This window comes from Triticum aestivum, chromosome 2B (genome assembly GCF_018294505.1).
Source record: "Triticum aestivum cultivar Chinese Spring chromosome 2B, IWGSC CS RefSeq v2.1, whole genome shotgun sequence".
Lineage (NCBI taxonomy): Eukaryota > Viridiplantae > Streptophyta > Magnoliopsida > Poales > Poaceae > Triticum > Triticum aestivum.
Window position 1 is genome coordinate 46836360 of NC_057798.1, and position 20248 is coordinate 46856607.

Here is a 20248-nt window from a genome sequence, read left to right on the forward strand (position 1 = left end):
TCCATGATTCGAACCTATTAGGTTCATGAAGTGCCTTCAGCAGGTTTTGGATTCGCCGCGGTCGACAATCTGACTCTTCAAGAGTGAAAACATTCTCCTCAGAGCACAGTTACTGTCACTACAACGGGACTACTTAAACATAACAACTAACAAGGCAATGCATTGAATAGACACTGCAGTAAACAGTAAGTACCTAAGGGGCTTCCTCTGTGAAGTTAGCATCGGAGCAGGAGAGCCAACTAATTTGGCAGCAAGCTCAAGCAGCTGTTTTCTCGAAAGAAAAATCAGACTTAATATCTAAAAATGGAGGTGCACGCAACATGGAAATTCCAGAGAACGTTTATAGTATAAGATGGTAAAAAAAAGGAGGTAACAATAAAAGATTTAAAAATAAAGTTATGAAAAATTAATCTGGTATAAAAACTGTTGTAGCATACTGTTCTCCTATGGAAAGCACGCATAAGGCATAACAGAGCAAAAACAAATACAGGCAAGATAATATCTTTAGGTTGCCCCTGTCTTTTTATTTTCCTCTCCCGGCATGCTTTTGTTTGTCGAACCCTAAAGCAGGACCACTGTCTTTATGTTCTCCTTAGCATGTACTCCCTCTGTAAAAGGTCTTATATTAATTTACAGAGGGTTAACTTTTGAAAGCGCGTGTTTTGCTTGGACACACCCAGAACCAAAAGTTCAAAGTGAATTTCAAATTCAGCATAAATCAGGCAGATTTTCTAAATAAAAGGTCCTTACCAAATCTCCAAGAACCATCATTACATTTCCCAGTAAAATAACTCCATGTCCACTTTGAAGAGTTAAATTTAAATCTGTCAAACAACTCATAAGCACAGCAGTAAGTGATGATGTTTTCATCTCTTGAAAACTATAAGCATGGTTAACTGATTGTAATGATCCATTCTTGATAATTTCACATAATTCATTTAACAAAGATAGCTAAAGCATACAAGTCTAGAACTAGAACAAGACCTTTATGTTTAAGTAAAATCGAAACGTAAAAAGGGAGGCTCCAGCGTAAAAAAAAAGTGTTCTGTTTTCAAGAAAAAAGAACGCATGGGCACAAGTAACAGAAGTCAATACAACCCATTGGCAAAAAGAAATATAAACATACTCCCTCCGTTCCATAATGTAAGACGTTTTTTGACACTAGTGTAGTGTCAAAAAACGTCTTACATTATGGGACGGAGGGAGTAGTAAAGAAGTAAATGGCATTCATATCAGAAAAGAAGGACCTCAAGCTCTTCCTCAGCTTTACGCTTATAAGCTGTCGTTTCTGTTTATCCCAGATTACTCCCAGGGATATGCTCCAGAGATAATATTTGACCTGAAACAGATAAATCTTTCTGATTTGACTTCACTTGACGAGATCCCATCTCATGAACTCCATTAGATACTGTTAGAAGAGCTGAAGAGGAAAATAGTGTGATTATGTAAAGCAACCTCAGCAGGTTTTTGAAGTGAACTACCTTAGTGATCTAAAAAGCCTTATATTAGCTTACAGAGGGAGTATATAAATAAGAATCCAGTCGATTTGCAGGTGGAAGGACAACAGTGAATTGGGAACCATGCACCCTGTCAACTTAAAAACATCATACACGGCATGCTTCTCAGCAACAGTTGTACTTTCTAGATAGTTCCCCAGAAGTTCCCATTCAACCAGTTCTGCATGGCGATTCGTGCACACTTCGGAAATATGGCTAGTTTCTTCACCGGGCAAAGTAAAAGCTACTGTAGAATATCTTTCAGCAGACGAGGATCTGAAAGAAGTTGCCTGGCATCACTGGGCACACCTCCTGCTTGAGCGTCAGTGGAAACTATATTTTTTGTTTAAAACTGCACGGACTTCTTTGCCGAATGTTCTAGAAGGACAAGGACGCACACCAGCAGGAAAAACGAACAATGGTACTGTATTTCTTTTATTTTTATGTCGGACACCTGAATTTCCGTTGGTACAACTTCTAAATTCATCCACAATTACTCTGATGTCAAGAAGCTGAGCTTATTGAGCATGGGTGATTCCAGTTCTCCAAAACCCCATAAAGTAAAAAACAATGGAATGGCCTTGAGTAGTCTAAGAAATCACTAGGATTAGGGCGTACAAGAACCTTGTCATATGAAGATTGCTCCAGCTGAATCAACAAGAAAAATATAGCACATCTCTGTAATAGAAGTATCAAACACATCTGTCAGACACCTTTAAGATTTTCGTTTGTCTTCAGAGATGAACTTTCCTCAGTCAGTAAAAATGTCCGGCGGTTGATCCACATCACCCATTCGGCTGCAAGGAGTTCCCAAATATGTTTCATTCTGCTGCATTCCAGAGCCAGGTGAGACACAGTTTCATGGTTGCTGCAGCCAAATGGGGAGGGGGGGAGTAGTAGGAAATGGAATTTGAAGGGTAAGTAACCAAGCATGGTGGTGAGGATTTGTCGGTGTAGATGAATTTTTAGACTCAAGTATCCTAATATAAGTACAGTCAACTACTACCTCCGTCCTAGTTTATTGGTCCTCTTCATATTTTGTGTCAAAATTTGATCATAGATTTAAATGATAAAATTTTAATGCATGTCATAAAAAATGATATCGTTGGATTCGTATTTGAACATAGTTTCCAATGATACTATTTTTTGTGACATGCATTAAAATTTTGTTAATTAAATTCATGGTCAAATTTTGGCACGAAATACTAAGGAGACCAATAAACTAGGACGGAGGTAGTATCATAAATAATAGTAATATTCACCATATGTAAGACAATATACATTGGGGTAGTTGTCTCCAAAAATTAACCATCCTCATCAAACAGAAAGAGATTTCATATAGGAGTGACCATATATGTAGGATGAGGATATTTCAAAAGAAAAAGATGCGCATGGGCATTTTTTCAGAAAAATATGGCACCACGCCCCCCATTCCATTGCATCAACAAAGTTCACAAGGTTTACAGTGCCCGGCGAACACAGAAGTCGCACAAACCCAGGTCACATTCCAGCAAAGGGCACAAAGAACATAATATAATGCGACAAGCCGACAAGCTAAGAACAGCAACAGACCAACAGGCTACGGATGATACATCAGACCGTGGACCAGTTGGTGCACGTCCTGATCTGCCTCATGTCCGTCCGCATCAAACACAGCCCTGAGGAGCTTGAGCATATCTATTCAACCTGCCGCTATGTTCAAACGCTTGCAGCTAGTAGTAATATTTAAGGACACGTGACCTTATGGATGGAGTGTGGAACAGGGCAAGAGAAACAATTGTGACCAGCATGCATGCATGAGGTGCGGTTAACCAAGCTGACTCGCGCCTTTCCACCGCGGCAGCTCAAGCGATTAAAATTTAGCCTACAAATCTGTGCTTAGAATAAAAACCTTCTGTTCCAACACCCACTCGCAGAGTCACTCACGGTAGTTTATAGAAAAGTGCAGAAAAACTACACTGGTAAGGCCATCACTATCTCTGGGCAATCAATCAGCCCGTAGGACTCTCGCGCGTGCACGCACACATCGACGCTTATCCTAATAAAATACATATTGCATGTTAATGGCAAAAAGCCTAGAGCCCTAGACTAGTCAGGAAAACTGCATAGAAACTCAGGAAAACTGCATAAAAACTCAAGTGAAAAGGAGAATTTTAGTTTCAGATATCAAAAGAATATAAATATTCATCGACAAGCCAAAGGTGCTCAAGAAGAGTTGCATAGTTTTGATTACTGGTGTATATTGGAGTACTATGATTTTATTTATTTTGTTTATCTGGGGAGATTAATAATGAAAAAAAGGGGGGAAAAAAAGAAAACTAAATCTAGAAAGCAGGTGTTGTACGGTTTAAGAACGTTTTGACTGCCATACATGAATATTCTAAGTGTGAACTGAAAGTGACTGGCATCCTTTCATGCTACTCAGCTTGTCTTTGTTGAGATACTAATCCAGCATTAAATTAATCGTGACGGCTGCCTGTATGTGACTGGTATCCCTTGTCAGCGTTAAACTAATCATGGCAGTTTTCAAGCAGAGAATGAACTAAAACGAATTATTAAAGGAAGAACAAAATCCTTCAGTTCAGACCTGTAGCCTGTGGGCCTCATCCAGTCGCTCAGACCTGTAGCTCGAGCCTCATACATACATATATAAATACACATGGTGTGTACGAAGTAGATTGCATCGCAGTATCTGTAGTGCACATCTCCCGGAGATTGTCTTCACCTCAGCAGCTTCATCCCAAGAAGCCATTCACTAGCTTATTGCATAAAGGACAGCTAGCTTTTGCAAGTTTGTGCAAGTTGAAGAACTCGTACCTTTGTGAGATATGGAGAGCAGAGATGATGTCAAATCAGATGAGATCCTCATGCCTGGGTTCCGGTTCCATCCTACCGATGAAGAGCTGGTTAGTTTCTACCTCAAGAAGAAGATCCAGCAGAAGCCCATCTCTATTGAGCTCATCAGGCAGCTGGACATCTACAAGTTTGATCCATGGGACCTCCCAAGTAATTAAGCTTGCATCCTTGTTTATACTACATTTTTTTTATTTCTCATGAATAGCTAGATTGGGATTCAATAGGCTACTTTTGGGTTTTCAAAGCTTTTGTATGGAGGCTGATTCAACACAAGTTGGTTTCCTTGATCATTAGTCAAGTTGGTTTCATCCGTTGAGTGGAGTTTCAGTTGAAAGAAATCAGCAGTAGTATTAATCATCTTCCCATGACAAGCTAATCTAGAATAGATGGGTTACTCACCTTACTGCAAAGTCTAACAACTTGACTGTTCCTTCTCAACAACAGAGCTTGCGAGCACCGGCGGTGAGACGGAGTGGTACTTCTACTGCCCAAGGGACCGCAAATATCGCAACAGTGCGAGGCCAAACCGGGTCACAGCAGCTGGGTTCTGGAAAGCCACGGGAACAGATAGGCCAATTTACTCCTCCGAGGACACCAGGTGCGTAGGCCTGAAGAAGTCCCTTGTCTTCTACAAAGGCAGAGCAGCAAGAGGGATCAAAACCGACTGGATGATGCACGAGTTCAGGTTCCCTTCACTCGCCGATACGTCACTTCCCAAGAGTAGGCCGATCGACAAGAACATCCCGCTCAATGTACGCAACGCATTTCAATTCATATTAGTATATATAGTTGCAGAGCTAAATTCCAACGTCATGTCAAATTCTGACAGGCCACCTTTTCTATTGCCGAAAACAGGACTCTTGGACCATATGTAGGATCTTCAAGAAGACAAGTTCGATGGCGGCGCAACGGGCGCTATCTCACACTTGGGGGGCTCCATTGCCTGGGGCAACTGAGCAAGATCTCTTCTCCGCCCTGCAACCGGTGCAAGCTTTACATTTTGCTTCAGAGAGCTCCTCCAGCTCATTGCAAGTTGCTGCTGCGCTACCATCAAATCAGTTCAACGGCAATTATGGCTTTCAGGGACAGCACCAGCAGTTTCTGAAACCCAGCAACACACGGGAGGATGGCTCATCATGCAAGGTCATAAGCTTCAACTGTGGTCCATCTCTGCAAGTCCTGAAAGGCCCCATCGTCTTGCCATTCCAAACACAACCGCCATCACAGAAGCCTGTGCACGTTGCGCCACCGCTCTTCTTCGACACGCAGTCTGGGCAGCCTGAGCAGATTACTGGCTTTGCGACTGGTTCTTCTGCAGATGTAAATGCCGACATGAGCTGCAGGGACCAAGAGTCAGCCACAACGAAGCATGGCAATACTTTCAGCATGAACAGTGAGCGGGAGGATGTAGGTCTGGGGAGACTCAACTTCCCATTCGATTTAGGAGCAGACTCTTCAGATGACTGGGAGTGCAACATACCTTGGGAATCCTTTCTTAGCCCAACAGCCCCTGATGAGATCATACAGTACTAGATACCTAGGTTGCCCTGCACAGAGTCACCTTCATATTTTAGCATTTCTGTTAGCAAAGGCGCCAGCTGTTATTTGTTCAGTTTTGGGTTAGATGTATTGTATATAGTAAGCTATACGCTTGTTAACAGCAGAGCTAACATGGAGAAGGATGTATATATATACATACATTGGACATATTGTGTATACGAAATACAGTACGTTTTAAGCAGAGTGTCGTTGTGATGCTCTACTTTGAGTGGAGAGTAATTAACATATGTACCAGTCACACATACTTGCAAAGTTGCAATGGATTGACAAACCCTCAAACTTGCAAGATACTGAAAAGATGGGAAATGTATCACCAAATGGTTCCTTCTGATAATAAAGTACGCAACGGTCTTTCATTTTCTAACATGTCTAAAGTTCAAAGGAAATACTGATTTCGCTCCACATGGCTTCGGTAGATGACGATGAATCATTCATGGAGATCTTCGAAGGCTCTAGGAAACATAGACATCATTGACAGGAATTAAAAGATAAGTTAATTCAACAAAACAAGTGCTTTTGAAAATGAATCCTCATGGCCTTGCTTTGCCTTGACAATTATGGAAAGCATATTTTACCACCTGCATCAAGATTTTTTTTAGGATTCAGGTAGGCACTATGGGGCTACCCTACCAACAACCATGTATCTAGTTTAAAGACAACAAAGAATTTTAAGCTTGTGGAAGCAAAGATGCGTACATACTTTTAAGAAACAAAAGAAGACAAAATTGGCGACAAATGGTTAGCAAAAAGAACATGATGCAGTCATAACGTGAAACCATGGACTAAGCCTGCGAGACACTGGAACTTAACTTCTTGGATACCTAAAAGCGGAGACGATACTTGGAAACAGCGAAGTAGTGATATGCACTCATCATAAGTTGACCTCTCAAATTCCAATAATTCATCAACAAAGTAGGACCATACATCTGTGAATCTTCTTGTCATTACAGTCAATTCGCAAGAACTTATATATCTGCAGCAGCGAAAAATGCTTTGGTAATAATGCTTCAAGGGCTGTACTTGTTTAACAATTTCACTGAGTAAGTTACAAAACACACAAATGAAGGGTTAGAAATTTTTCGAAGATACTGTACATGACCTGAACAGGCATTTAGTGCAAAGGCTGTAGTTTAAATTGAGAAGATATCTGGGGATGGTGGTAAGGAAGTTAATTCTAAATCAAGACTCTAAACATGAACTTGGTGAATGTTGGTTGCACATCTGCACTTGCATATGTTTATTACAACCATAGCAAATAAAAAAGCTGAAGTGGATTTGCAGAACACGGTGCACCGCAAATCCACAATCATCCTGACAGCAGGCATCCGACAGAAGTAGCAGGAGCAGCAACGATAAGCTGTCTTACAAGTTACAAAGCACAGCGGGTAATGAGTACTTCAGTAGCTGTACAAGTGCTGAGATATGTATGACTAGTCAACTCATGAACAAATATTATTAAATAGTACTGTATGATGACTGTACGGGCTTGAATTTGAGAATATTTTGTACTAGTACATTCGAGCAGCACTGCAGCAGAGCTGGACATGAGCCACTGCTACATCAATCGTGACCAGCATGTGCACGGTTAACCAAGCTGATGTACTCACCGTTGGGCAAAGCTAGGCCGTGCGCCTTTCCTCCACGGCAACTCAAGTGATTAAAATTTAGCCTACAAAACTGTGCTTAGAATTAGGATCTTCTGTTTCAACACTCACTAGCAGAGTCACACACGTTACTTTATACAAAAGTGCAAAAGGTCACACTGGTAACGGCATCACTAAAAAAATGTAAAAAAGGAAATTACACTGGCAAGGCCATCACTATCTCTGGGTAATCAACCCCGTACGCCTCACTCTCTAACACACGCACGGCGCACACACATTGAAGCTTATCCTAATCAAATACTCCCTCCGTTCCTAAATATAAGTCTTTTTAGAGATTCTAATCTAGACCACATACGAAGCAAAATGAGTGAATCTACACTCTAAAATACGTCCGTATACATCCGTATGTGGTCCATATAGAATCTCTAAAGAGATTTATATTTAGGAACGGAGGGAGTACAAATAACATATGAATGCCCCCAAAGCCTAGATCAATCAAGTAAAATCACATAGTCACGTGAAACAGAAAACAGAGAAATTCGGTTTCATATAATTAAATGAATATAAATATTTATTGACGTTTTTTTAAGCCAAAGGTGCTCCAGAAGAGTTCCATAGTTCTGGTTACTGAGCATACTGGGGTACTATCAAATACTGGATACCAAAAAAAAAAGATCAAAATCAAATCTAGAAGGCAAGTGTAGTACAGTTTAAGAATGTTTTGACTGCCATACATGAATATTATAAGTGTGAACTGAAAGTGACTTGCATCCCTTCATGCTACTCAGCTTGTCTTTGTTGAGATACTAATCCAGCATTAAATTAATCGTGACGGCTGCCTGGATGTGACTGGCATCCCTTGATGCTACTCGGCTTCTTAAACTAATTGAAAGTGTAATCGACCCTACACTACTCATGGCAGGTTTCAAAGAGAGAAGGAACTAAAACGAATTATTAAAGGAAGACCAAAATCCTTCGGACCTGTGGCCTGTGGACCTCATCCAGCCGCTCCAGGTAGCGCAAGCCTCGTATATAAATACACGTGGTCTGTCCGTAGTAGACTGCATCGCAACATCTGTAGTGCACATCTCTTGGTGATTGTCTTCACCTTAGCAAGCTTCATCCCAAGAAACCATTCACCAGCTCACTGCACAAGCAGTACAACAAGGACAGCTAGCCTTTGCAAGTTTGTGGCCAGTTGCAGAAGTACTCATACTTTTGTGAGAGATATGGAGGGCACAGATGATGTCAAATCAGATGAGATCCTCATGCCCGGGTTCCGGTTCCATCCTACAGATGAAGAGCTGGTGAGTTTCTACCTCAAGAAGAAGATCCAGCAGAAGCCCATCTCCATCGAACTCATCAGGCAGCTGGACATCTACAAGTTTGATCCATGGGACCTCCCAAGTAAGCAAAGCTTGCATCTACATCTTTTTTCTCATGAATAGCTAGATTAGGATGCAATTGACTACTTTTGGGTTTTCAAAGCTTTGTATCTTCCAAGGAGAGGTTAGGAATTAGGATGCCGATTCAACACAAGTTGGTTTCATTGATCTCTAGTCAAGTAGGAAAACCAGAACATTCTTCTGCTCATCCCTCTAGTGGAGTTTCGGTTGAAAGAAATCATCAGTAGTATTAATTATCTTCGCATGGCAAGCTAATCTATAGACGGGTTACTCACCTTACTGCAAAGTCTAACAACTTGACTGTTCCTTCTCAACGACAGAGCTTGCGAACACCGGCGGTGAGACAGAGTGGTACTTCTACTGCCCAAGGGACCGGAAATATCGAAACAGCGCGAGGCCAAACCGAGTTACAGCAGCTGGGTTCTGGAAGGCCACAGGAACAGATAGGCCGATTTACTCCTCCAAGGGCACAAGGTGTGTAGGCCTGAAGAAGTCACTTGTCTTCTACAAAGGCAGAGCAGCAAGAGGAATCAAAACCGAGTGGATGATGCATGAGTTCAGGCTTCCTTCGCTTGCTGATCCATCACTTCCCAAGAGACCAATCGACAAGACCATCCCACTCAACGTACGCATTTCAATTCATATCCTGTAGTTACAGAGCTAAATTCCAATGTTATGTGGAATTCTGAAGGCCACTTTTTCTGTTGCCGAAAACAGGACTCTTGGACCATATGTAGGATCTTCAAGAAGACCAGCTCGATGGCGGCGCAACGGGCGCTGACTCACACTTGGGAGCCTCCATTGCCTGGGGCAACTAAGCAAGATCTCTTCTCCGCCATGCAAGCTTCTCATTTTCCTTCAGAGAGCTGCTCCAACTCATTGCAAGTTGCAGCTGCGGCACCATCAAGTCAGTTCGACAGCAAATATGGCTTCCAAGGACAGCAGCAGTTTCAGAAACCCAACAGCACACAGGAGGGTGGCTCTTCATGCAAGGTCATAAGCTTCAACTGCAGTCCATCTCCACAAGTCCTGAAAGGCCCCATCATCTTGCCATTCCAAACACAGCCGCCATCACAGAAGCCCATGCTGCACACTGCACCACCGCTCTTCTTCGAGGCGCAGTTTGGGCAGCCTGAGCAGATCACTGGATTTGTGACTGCTTCTTCTGAAGATATAGATGACGAGATGAGCTGCAGGGACCAAGAGTCATCCACAATGAAGCATGGTGATACTTTCCGCATGAAGAATGAGTGGGACACTCCGGGGAGACTCAACTTCCCATTCGATTTAGGAGCAGACTCTTCAGATGACTGGGAGTGCAACATACCTTGGGAATCCTTTCTTAGCCCAACAGTCCCTGCTGAGATCACACAGTATTAGATACTTAGCTTGCCCTACATAGAGTCACCTTCATATGTTAGCATTTCTGTTAGTGAAGGCACCAGCTACTGCTTGTACAGTTTTGGGTTAGATGCATAATATATATACTAGTAAGCTATACCATTGTTAACAGCAGAGCTAATAGAGAGAAGGATATGGATATATGCATGCATTGGGCGTATTGTGTGTACATTTTAAGCTGAGTGCTGTTGGTATGCTCTACTTTGAGTGGAGAGTAATGAACATATGTACAAGTCACAAGCTTGCAATGGACTGCCAAACCCTAAAACGTGCAGGATACTGAAAAGATGGGAAATGTATCACCAAATGACTCTTTCTGATAATAAAGTAGGAAATGGTGTTTCATTTTCTAACATGTCTGAAGTTTGAAGGAAATACTGATTTTGCTCCCCATGGCTTGGGTAGATGACGATGAATCACTCATCGAGATCTTCCAAGGCTCTAGGAAAGAATAGACGTCATAGACAGGAATAAAAAGGAAGGTTAGTTCAACAAAAGAGCTTTGCCTTGACTATTATAAAAAGCATATTTTATCAACTGCATCAATATTCTTTTTAGGATTCAGTTCGGCACTATGAGGCTACCAATGACTGTGCACCTAGTTTAAAGACAATAAAGAATTTCAAGCTTGTGATGCAGTCATAACGTGAAACCATGGACTAAGCCTGTGAGCCACTGGAACATAACTTCTTGGATATCTAAAAGCGGAGATGACACTGGGCAACGTCGAAGTAGTGATATGCACTCATCGTAAACTGACCTCTCAAATCCCAAGCATTCATCAATAAAGTAGGACCATACAACTGTGAATCTTCCTGTCATTACAGTCAATTCGCAGAGAACTTATATCTGCAGCAGCAAACAATGCTTAGGTAATAGTACTTCAAGGGCTGTACTTGCTTAACAATTTCACTGAGAAAGTTACAAAATACAAATGAAGGGTGAGAAAATTCGGAAAGATATTGTACATGACCTGAACAAGCATTTAGAGTAAGGCTGCAGTTTAAATTGAAAAGATATTTGGGGATGATGGTAAGAAAAAAAATCTAAGATCAAGACTATAAACATGCACTTGGTGAGTGTTGGTTGCACATCTACAGTACAGTAGCAGGAAGTGCAGCAACAAAAAATAAACAAGCCGTCTTACAGAGCAAACATCAAATACTGGATATATTTAACAGCGGGTAATGAGTACTTGAGTAGTTGTACAAGTGCTGACATATGCAAGGATGGCTAATTAACTCATGAACAATATATTATTAAATAGTGTGATGAGTTGATGACTTCACGGGCTTGAATGTGTGTGCATATTTTGTACATTCGAATAGCAGAGCTGGACATGAGCCACTATTAATCGTGACCAGCATGTGCACCATTAACCAAACTGATGTACTCGCTGTTGGAGCAAAGCTGGAGTGCGCACCATTCCACCGTGGCAACTCAAGCGATTACTCCCTCCGTTTGGAATTACTTGTCTCGGAAATGGATGTATCTAGATGTTCTAGATACATCCATTTCCGAGACAAGTAATTCCAAACGGAGGGAGTAAAATTTAGCCTACAAACTGTGCTTGGAATAAGGACCTTCTGTTCCAACACTCGCTAGCAGAGTCATTCACGCTAGTTTATACAAAAGTGCAAAAAGATCACACTGGTAAGGCCATCACTACTAAAAAAATGCAAACAAAGAAAGTACACTGGTAAGGCCATCACTATCCCTAGGTAATCAGTCTGTACGTCTCTCTCACACACGCACACGCCCACATATTGAAGCTTATCCTAATCAAATGCAAATTACATACAGATGCACCCAAAGCCTAGACTGGTCAGGAAAACTGCATAAAAAACACATGAAACGGAGAATTTTGGTTTCAGACATCAAATCAGAAGAGTATAAATATTCATTGACGTTTCATGAAGCCTCAAGAAGAGTTGAAGAGTTTCAGTTACTGCCGTAATTGGGGTACTCCTACTATGTATTATTATGTTTGTTTTTTATCTGGGGAGGCCAAAGATGAAACACAAAAAATCAAAAGTAAATCTAGAAGGCAAGTGTTGCACATTTTAAGAATGTTTTGACTGCCGCACGTGAATATTCTAAGTGTGAACTGAAAATGATTGGCATCCCTTCATGCTAATCAGCTTGTCTTTGTTGAGATACTAATCCAGCATTAAACTAATCATGACAGCTGCCTGAAAGGGACTGGCACCCCTTCATGCTACTCAGCTTGTCATTGTTGAGATACTAATCCAGCATTAAAATCAATCATGACAGCTTTCAAACAGAGAAGGAACTAAAACAAATTATTAAAGGAGGACCAAACTCCTTCAGACCTCATCCAGCCGCTGCAGATAGCTCAAGCCTTGTATATAAATACACATGGTGTGTGCGTAGTAGACTGCATCGCAACATCTGCAGTGCACATCTCTTGGTGATTGTCTTCACCTTAGCAGCTTCATCCCAAGAAGCCATTCACTAGCTCACTGCACAAGCAGTACAAGGACAACTAGCCTTTGCAAGTTTTCTTTGTGAGAGATATGGAGGGCAGAGATGATGTCAAATCAGATGAGATCCTCCTGCCTGGGTTCCGGTTCCATCCTACCGACGAAGAGCTGGTTAGTTTCTACCTCAAGAAGAAGATCCAGCAGAAGCCCATCTCCATCGAGCTCATCAAGCAGCAGGACATCTACAAGTTCGATCCATGGGACCTCCCAAGTAAGCAAGCTTGCATCTACATCTCCTTGTTTATACTACATCTTATTTTCCTCATGAATAGATGGGTTACTCACCTTACTGCAAAGTCTAACAACTTGACTGTGTTCCTTGTCAACAACAGAGCTTGCGAGCACCAGCAGTGAGACAGAGTGGTACTTCTACTGCCCAAGGGACCGCAAATATCACAACAGCGCGAGGCCAAACCGGGTCACAGCAGCTGGGTTCTGGAAAGCCACAGGAACAGATAGGCCAATTTACTCCTCCGAGGGCACCAGGTGCGTAGGCCTGAAGAAGTCCCTTGTCTTCTACAAAGGCAGAGCGGCAAGAGGGATCAAAACCGACTGGATGATGCATGAGTTCAGGCTTCCTTCGCTCGCCGATCCATCACTTCCCAAGAGACCGATCGACAAGAACATCCCGCTTAATGTACGCATTTCAATTCATACTATGTAGTTGCAGAGCTAAATTCCATGTTATGTGGAGTTCTGAAGGCACTTTTTCTGTTGCCGAAAACAGGACTCTTGGACCATATGCAGAATTTTCAAGAAGCCAGGTTCGATGGCGGCGCAACGGGCGCTGTCTCATGCTTGGGGGGCTCCATTGCCTGGGGCAACTGAGCAACCGATGCAAGCTTCACATTTTGCTTCGGAGAGCTCCACCCGCTCATTGCAAGTTGCAGCAGTGGCACCATCAAGTCAGTTCATAAGTTTCAACTGTGGTCCATCTCCGCAAGTCCTCAAAGGTCCCACCATCTTGCCATTCCAAACACAGGCGCCATCACACAAGCCCGTGCTGCACACTGCGCCACCACCGCTCTTCTTCGATGCGCACTTTGGGCAGCCTGAGCAGAGCGCTGGATTTGTGACTGGTTCTTCTGCAGATGTAAATGCCAGCATGAGCTGCAGGGACCAAGAGTCATCCACAACGAAGCATGGCGGTAAATTCAGGAGCATGAACAATGAGTGGGAAGCTCCGGGGAGACTCGACTTCCCATTCGGTTTAGTAGCAGACTCTTCGGATGACTGGGAGTGCAACATACCTTGGGAATCCTTTCTTAGCCCAACAGTCCCTGCTGAGATCTCACAGCACTAGATGCCTAGCCTGCCCTACACGGAGTGGGAGGTGTGCACCACCTTCACCTGTTAGCATTTCTGTTAGCAAGGGCACCAGCCATTTGTTCAGTTTTGGATTAGATGTACTGTATATACTAGTAAGCTATACCCTTGTTAACATGCTAACAGAGAAGGATATATACATAAATACATTGGGTGTATCATGTATACATTTTCTTTTAAGGTGAGTTATGGTGTACATTGAGTGGAGAGTAGTGAACATATGGCAAATCAATGGATCAAATATCCTGACAATAGAAAGGTACAACGATTTGGAACGCTCTAAACACAAGAGGTTTGTCTCTCACCTGCTAAACATTTAACTCGAGGCAACTAAGCCTCACACCACCACCATCAGAAACACTTTTCATTGTGTACAAAACAGCAGTGCAATATCAATTTCAGAGGAGCTCTGCTTTGTGGCTGTCTTGTCTTTGGTTTTCTGGATTTTCGGAACCTTCTTCGCAATCTTCTGCTCTTTGGCCGAGAAAGCATGAATGATCCTGCACAGCCATAGTTGCAACTTATGAGTACAAGATGACAGATTATAGGACTTCACACAGCGGCATATATCTACCTTTTATTTGCTCACCTCTCTCTAAAAGCAGTTCCAGAAAGCCATCCACCATAAGCACTCCTGCGGTTCCTAACAAACCTGGACCTCTTGTACTCAGTACACCTGAGGTGAGGAATCTGAAAATGAGAACTTGCAGTATGAGATGATACTGGGCAACAAGTGAAGTAATGATCTGCACTCATCATAAGCTGGCCTCTTAAATTTCAAGCATTAATCTACAGAGGACCATACAGCATGTGAACCTTCTTGTCATGACAGTCAATTAGCAAAAAATTATATCTCAAGCAGCAAATAATCTTTGGCAATAATATTTCAAGGGCTGTAGCTTAACAATTTCACTGAGGAAGTTACAGGACGCGCAAATGAAGAGTGAAATCACACAAATTTCAAATATACTGTACGTGACTGGAACAAGCATTTAAAGTAATGCTGCAGATTAAATTGAGAAGATGTTTGCGGATGGTGGTAAGAGCCAATGAAGGGAAAACTAATTCTAGTCAAGACTCTAAAGATGCACTTGGTGAATGTTGGTTGCACATCTGCACTTGCACTTGTTTATTACAAACCATAGCCAATAAAAAGCTAGTATATCACAAAGTAGACCTTTCAATTACCAAGTTCCATGAGCTATTCTTGACTCAACAACACTTGCAGAACACTGCACACCACACTCATCCTGGCATCGGGCATCCAACATAAGTAGCAGGAGCAGCACCACCAGAAATCAACAAACTGGCTTATATAGCATACATCAAACACTGGATATAATTAACAGTGGGTAATGAGTAGTTGTAGAAGTGCTGAAATATGCAAGGAACATGACTAGTATTTCTTAATTAAGCTACATTAGCCATTAAATAAAAGGCTGTTCCTCGGAAAAGTTGAACCTTGTGCAGATGAAGACTTACAGTAAGATCATCAGCCATGTATCCAATAGACAGCATCCAAAAGTAAGATTGTAGTGGCGTCGACCATCATCTGTTTCAAACAGAAGATTTGGCAACGGCATACCATTGTCAATGGTGAACATGCAGTGCCAATAACAGATATATGGGCTTAATTTCTAGTTCTGGCGTCATTTTAAACATAAAACCAAAAACATGTTATGGAACCAAAACTGGAAGAAACACCAGTCTATGCAGTGGACATCTCTGTGGTAAAACAATATCATATCAAATTCATACTACGTACAAGGTACTCCAAATAAAATTGCTCATACTGCTAAAACCCTCACTAATTGTTCAGGTGGATACGATGATCCAACTCACTGGAATGTGAATTCTCAAGCCCAATTATTACAATCCTATTATTGACCAATGATGGTCAAATGTGCAAATGATGACAGCCAACAAGTCTGAAAGTTACTAGAACCCGACCCATTTTAATCACCCGCTTCCAGCAGTTTTCAATCCACTAACAGACCATTCCATCCGTGCAGCAGCTTGTTAACAAAGATAAGAATTGTTTTTGGCACTTTCCTGCAAGTAGCAGAACATAAACATCAGTGGGGTCTAGAAATAAGCAAACAGTTGCACACATGGAATAAAATGTGAAATCAAATGGAATGAACACTGTTTAATTAGGGACACATGCAGTACCTAGCTCATTAACTTGGGGTATATTTGGTTTGGAGCCCAAGCAAAAAAAAAACTAGTAATGCTGACTGTATTTGACCGCCATGTCGTCTGGGGCCTCAGCAGTCTGTGGTGCCTGAGTGCTAAATGTTGGTCCACCTTGACGAGAAGATCCAAGCTGATCATGCTCATTTCCTATGCGGCCATAGTGTGGGAGACTCTGAGCAGAGCCCAAACTAGACCGTGGTGCTTCAGGGGCACCAAATGACGGCCGTGATGCCTGAGGAGCACCATACCCAGGCTGCTGCGCTTGATGAGTACCATACCCAGGCTGCTGCGCTTGATGAGCCCCATACCTGGGCTGCTGCGCTTGATGAGCCTCATACCCAGGCTGTTGTGCTTGGTGAGCCCCATACCCAGGCTGTTGTACTTGATTGGCGCCATATCTGGGCTGTTGCGCCTGTTGGGCGCCATACCCGGGCTGTTGCGCCTGATGGGTGCCATATCCGGCCTGTTGCGCCTGATGGGTGCCATATCCGGCCTGTTGCGCCTGATGGGCGCCATATCCAGGCTGCTGCGCTTGATGAGCGCCATATCCAGGCTGCTGCGCTTGATGAGCACCATACCCAGGCTGTTGCGCTTGATGAGCACCATACCCAGGCTGTTGCGCTTGATGAGCACCATATCCAGGCTGTTGCGCTTGATGAGCGCCATGGCCTGGCTGTTGTGCTTGATGAGCGCCATACCCAGGCTGTCGCGCTTGATGAGCGACATGGCCTGGCTGTTGTGCTTGGTGAGCGCCATACCCTGTCTGCCATGGACGAGATGTGCCAAACCCAGAATGTTGAGTCTCATGAGAACCATGTGGTGGTTGCTGCGGTCGACTACCAAACCCAGGCTGCACCGGTGTAGCTGAGCCAAAATTAGGTTGCTGCACTTGAGGAGCACCAACTGTTTGCTGCCAAGGGCGAGAGGTACCAAACTCTGGCTGTTGTCCATCTTGAGGCAGGGCAATCCCAGGTTGTTTTTCTTGAGGAGAAGAAATACCATGCTGCCATTTATTAGAAGCACCAACATCTGTTTTTTCAACTTGTTGGTTTCCAGACACAGGCTGCTGAAGTTTAGGAGACATCCACTCGGGTTGCCGCACTTGAGATGCACCATTGCCAGGCTGAAATGGTTGTGGAGAACCATAACCTGGTTGGCCTTGGTTAGGTGTGTAGCTGCCCCGTGTCTGATTAGATGCAAATCCTGGCAACCCCTGAGGTGAACTGCGAGGGCGAACCTCTGGTCTTGGCTGAGGAGGCAGTGGCACTGGTTTTTCTTCAAAAGCTTTCTCGATCTCTTCGTGTCGATCAGCATTCTTGAAAATCTCACCGACAGACACCCGGAACTCAGGAGTTGCGACAACACCACCCCTTGCCATGTCCCTCACCAGATCCAGTGCTCTATCCAATTCCCCTTCCTTGCACAGTGCATTAACCAGGATCTCAAATGTAGTTGTGTTGGGCTTGATCTCCTTGTCAGCCATCCTTCCGTACACCTTCAAGGCATCATCAATTCGGCCAGCTTGTGAAAGTCCTTCAAACATTCTATTGAAAAAGCCGATGTTGAACTTTGGGCCGTGCTCCCTCCCATCTGCCATTTTGTAGAAGTACTGAATCGTGTCATCCACACGACCTTCCTTGAAGCACAAGTCGACCAGGAAAGTGTAGGTGTACACATCTGGAAGCACCGACTTGCTCTCCATCTCCTCAAAGAGCTTCTCTGCCTCTGCGAGCATCCCCTTCTCACAGAGCTTCCCGATGATGTTGTTGAAGCAGCCGACGTCCATCTGGACGTTCCTCCTCGGCTGGCGGTGGAACACCTCAATGGCATCCTGGAACCTGCCCTCCTTGAAGCACTGGTTGACCATGACATTGTAGGACTCGCTGTTCATACCGATGAAGCTTGGAGGGCTGTGGTTGTCAATCATGGTCTCCCACAGGTCATTGGCCTCCTTGTGCTTGTCATGCTTGAAGAGTGTCTCGAGCAGAACATTGCAGGTGGCGGGCGTCATCTTGAAGTTCCTGTCGAGCAGAGACTTGTAATTCTCCATGGCCTCCTTGTCCATGCCTTTCTTCCAGTAGCCCTCCATGAAGCTGGTGTGCACGACGCCGTCGTACACGGTGGCCTTCTCGGTGAGCTCGGCAAAGAGCTCGAAGGCCTTGTCCCAGTCGTCGAGGCCGATGTAGCCGTCGATGAGGTTCCTGTACACGATGGAGTCGGCGCCCTGGCCGCGGTGGTACATGCTGTGGAGGAGCTCGAGGGCCTCCTGGATGCGGCCGGCAGCGACGAGGCCCTTGGTGAGGTGGCGGTAGCTGACGGCGGAGGGGGAGAAGGAGGTGGCGCCGTCGAGCATCTCCTGGTAGGCCTGGAGCGCCTCGTCGACGCGGCCGGCCTCGCAGTGGGCGAGGATGAGGGTGTTGTAGGAGACGACGTTGGGGACGATGCCGGAGCGGCGGAAGAAGAAGTCGAAGAGCGCCACGGCGTCGTCGTGGCGGCCCGCGCGGCCCATGGAGGCGGCGACGGCGTTGCAGGTGAAGACGGTGGGGCGGACGCGGGAGCTGACGGCGGCGCGGGCCGCGGCAGAGGCCCCGTCCAGGTCGCCCGAGCGGATCAGGGACTGCACGCGGTTGTGGAGGCTGAGGCGCGGGCCGACGAGGGAGGAGGTGGTGTCCGGGAGGCGGGGCGCGTTGGGGTCCCGCGGCGGGGGCGGGGCGGACGGGTCCCGCCGGAGCGCGTGGAGCGGGGGCTCGATGCGGAGGCGGCGCTTGCGGCGGCGGCGCTCCGCCGCGGCCTCCTCCGCGGAGGAGAAGGAGAAGCCGCGGGAGGGGGCGAGGGCCGGGTGGGGGGTTAGGGCGGTGGTGTGGGGGAGGAGGCGGGGCTGGGGCTGGGAGTGGGGCAGGGCGAGGCGGCGGAGGAGGAGGAGACGGCGGAGGAGCGCCGCCATGGTCGTCCGCCGACGAGGAGCAGGGCAGGGGAGGGGAGGGAAGGGTTCTGGTGGAGCGGCGGCCACGGGGGGAAGCAGAGCCACCCAAAACCCTTCCGCTGGTGGGCTTGGGCCATTTCTCCAGGCCATTCGCTTTCATTTCGCGCTGAAAGGGCTTCGTTTTGCTCCAACCCAATGACTGACTTCTGGCCATTCATTCTCAAGAAAAAAATCATTCTATAGAAAAAAAATAACCTCTTTCTCATTCGGAAAAGTTATTACTAAAAAAACGAAGCCTTCGGTTTTCACATGAGTAACCAAGTGATAAAAGAACTCGACCAATGTGAGCATAGAAAAATGAGTCTAAACAAACTCCATTGTAGTGATCATTAAACCAAGTCATGGGGATACGATTGAGGTCTGGAGTGTTAAGGAGCCACACATGGCGTCCAAAAGAAAGTCTTAGAGCATGTTTAGCGAGGCTACGTGCCTCGATATTGGATTCTCGCCCCTCGAAGATGAAGAAACGGCGATCTATCTGGTTTGAAGTCTGGTAGGTCTCCTTGATGATACCAGCATGCATCCCTACCGTGTCTTTTGTGAATATTGTTTACCATGCCTTGGCAGTCCGAGGCGATAACCACATAAATAAGTGAGAGGTCGAGGGCAAGAGTCAATGCTTCCCGACATGTCATTGCCTCCCAGAGAGGCAGCATCCGTGCCCCCAGAACATTTGATGGCAGATGAACCCGAGTACTTGCCTATGGAGTCGCCACACATGGCACTATAAGATCCTTCCGTTGAATTCCCGACATGTCATTTCTCTCACCCCCGTCAACAATCAAATGCATGGTGAGAGAAATAAAAGCAGTTGGTTGATAATTAAAGGGGGTGCATGTTGAGAGAACTAGATGATAGCCCGAGCGTTGTTGCGGACCTGCGTTTCCATGAGCGGATTCGAAGAGAAGCATATACT

At 44.8% G+C, this 20248-nt stretch overlaps 4 protein-coding genes and 2 long non-coding RNA genes across 6 annotated transcripts; 3 read left to right on the top strand and 3 right to left on the bottom strand.

The window, feature by feature from the left end:
• Positions 1-4094: 4094 nt before the first annotated feature.
• On the bottom strand, positions 4095-5237 carry LOC123040319 (uncharacterized). Its single transcript, XR_006418117.1, has 3 exons — positions 4752-5237; positions 4314-4385; positions 4095-4229 (listed from the first exon to the last, which is right to left on the bottom strand). It is a non-coding gene; the product is annotated as an uncharacterized lncRNA (long non-coding RNA).
• On the top strand, positions 4229-5989 carry LOC123040318 (putative NAC domain-containing protein 94). Its single transcript, XM_044463203.1, has 3 exons — positions 4229-4502; positions 4797-5104; positions 5208-5989. Exons 1-3 carry the CDS (start codon positions 4325-4327, stop codon positions 5883-5885), a joined length of 1164 nt encoding a protein of 387 aa, XP_044319138.1. The 5' UTR covers positions 4229-4324; the 3' UTR covers positions 5886-5989.
• A 2181-nt stretch (positions 5990-8170) lies between these two features.
• LOC123043373 (putative NAC domain-containing protein 94) lies at positions 8171-11059 on the top strand. Its single transcript, XM_044465792.1, has 3 exons — positions 8171-8923; positions 9243-9547; positions 9640-11059. The coding sequence occupies exons 1-3, from the start codon at positions 8746-8748 to the stop codon at positions 10300-10302; spliced, it is 1146 nt and encodes a 381-aa protein (XP_044321727.1). The 5' UTR covers positions 8171-8745; the 3' UTR covers positions 10303-11059.
• LOC123043375 (uncharacterized) lies at positions 9749-13413 on the bottom strand. The gene is made up of 4 exons (XR_006419167.1): positions 13113-13413; positions 12657-13009; positions 11084-11172; positions 9749-10279 (listed from the first exon to the last, which is right to left on the bottom strand). It is a non-coding gene; the product is annotated as an uncharacterized lncRNA (long non-coding RNA).
• On the top strand, positions 12843-14365 carry LOC123043374 (protein FEZ). The gene is made up of 3 exons (XM_044465793.1): positions 12843-13038; positions 13160-13464; positions 13555-14365. The coding sequence occupies exons 1-3, from the start codon at positions 12861-12863 to the stop codon at positions 14128-14130; spliced, it is 1059 nt and encodes a 352-aa protein (XP_044321728.1). The 5' UTR covers positions 12843-12860; the 3' UTR covers positions 14131-14365.
• A 1514-nt stretch (positions 14366-15879) lies between these two features.
• On the bottom strand, positions 15880-19332 carry LOC123043372 (pentatricopeptide repeat-containing protein At1g10270). The gene has a single exon (XM_044465791.1). It carries the CDS (start codon positions 19291-19293, stop codon positions 16378-16380), a length of 2916 nt encoding a protein of 971 aa, XP_044321726.1. The 5' UTR covers positions 19294-19332; the 3' UTR covers positions 15880-16377.
• Positions 19333-20248: the final 916 nt, after the last annotated feature.

Excerpts from the sequence above, each read along its gene's own strand:
- LOC123043373 (XM_044465792.1), top strand. The coding sequence starts at position 8,746 with ATGGAGGGCACAGATGATGTCAAATCAGATGAGATCCTCATGCCCGGG. Across the intron at positions 8,924-9,242 it reads TGATCCATGGGACCTCCCAA|AGCTTGCGAACACCGGCGGT; the intron begins GTAAGCAAAGCT and ends TCTCAACGACAG. Across the intron at positions 9,548-9,639 it reads ACAAGACCATCCCACTCAAC|GACTCTTGGACCATATGTAG; the intron begins GTACGCATTTCA and ends TGCCGAAAACAG.
- LOC123043374 (XM_044465793.1), top strand. The coding sequence starts at position 12,861 with ATGGAGGGCAGAGATGATGTCAAATCAGATGAGATCCTCCTGCCTGGG. Across the intron at positions 13,039-13,159 it reads CGATCCATGGGACCTCCCAA|AGCTTGCGAGCACCAGCAGT; the intron begins GTAAGCAAGCTT and ends TGTCAACAACAG. Across the intron at positions 13,465-13,554 it reads ACAAGAACATCCCGCTTAAT|GACTCTTGGACCATATGCAG; the intron begins GTACGCATTTCA and ends TGCCGAAAACAG.
- LOC123040318 (XM_044463203.1), top strand. The coding sequence starts at position 4,325 with ATGGAGAGCAGAGATGATGTCAAATCAGATGAGATCCTCATGCCTGGG. Across the intron at positions 4,503-4,796 it reads TGATCCATGGGACCTCCCAA|AGCTTGCGAGCACCGGCGGT; the intron begins GTAATTAAGCTT and ends TCTCAACAACAG. Across the intron at positions 5,105-5,207 it reads ACAAGAACATCCCGCTCAAT|GACTCTTGGACCATATGTAG; the intron begins GTACGCAACGCA and ends TGCCGAAAACAG.
- LOC123043372 (XM_044465791.1), bottom strand. The coding sequence starts at position 19,293 with ATGGCGGCGCTCCTCCGCCGTCTCCTCCTCCTCCGCCGCCTCGCCCTG.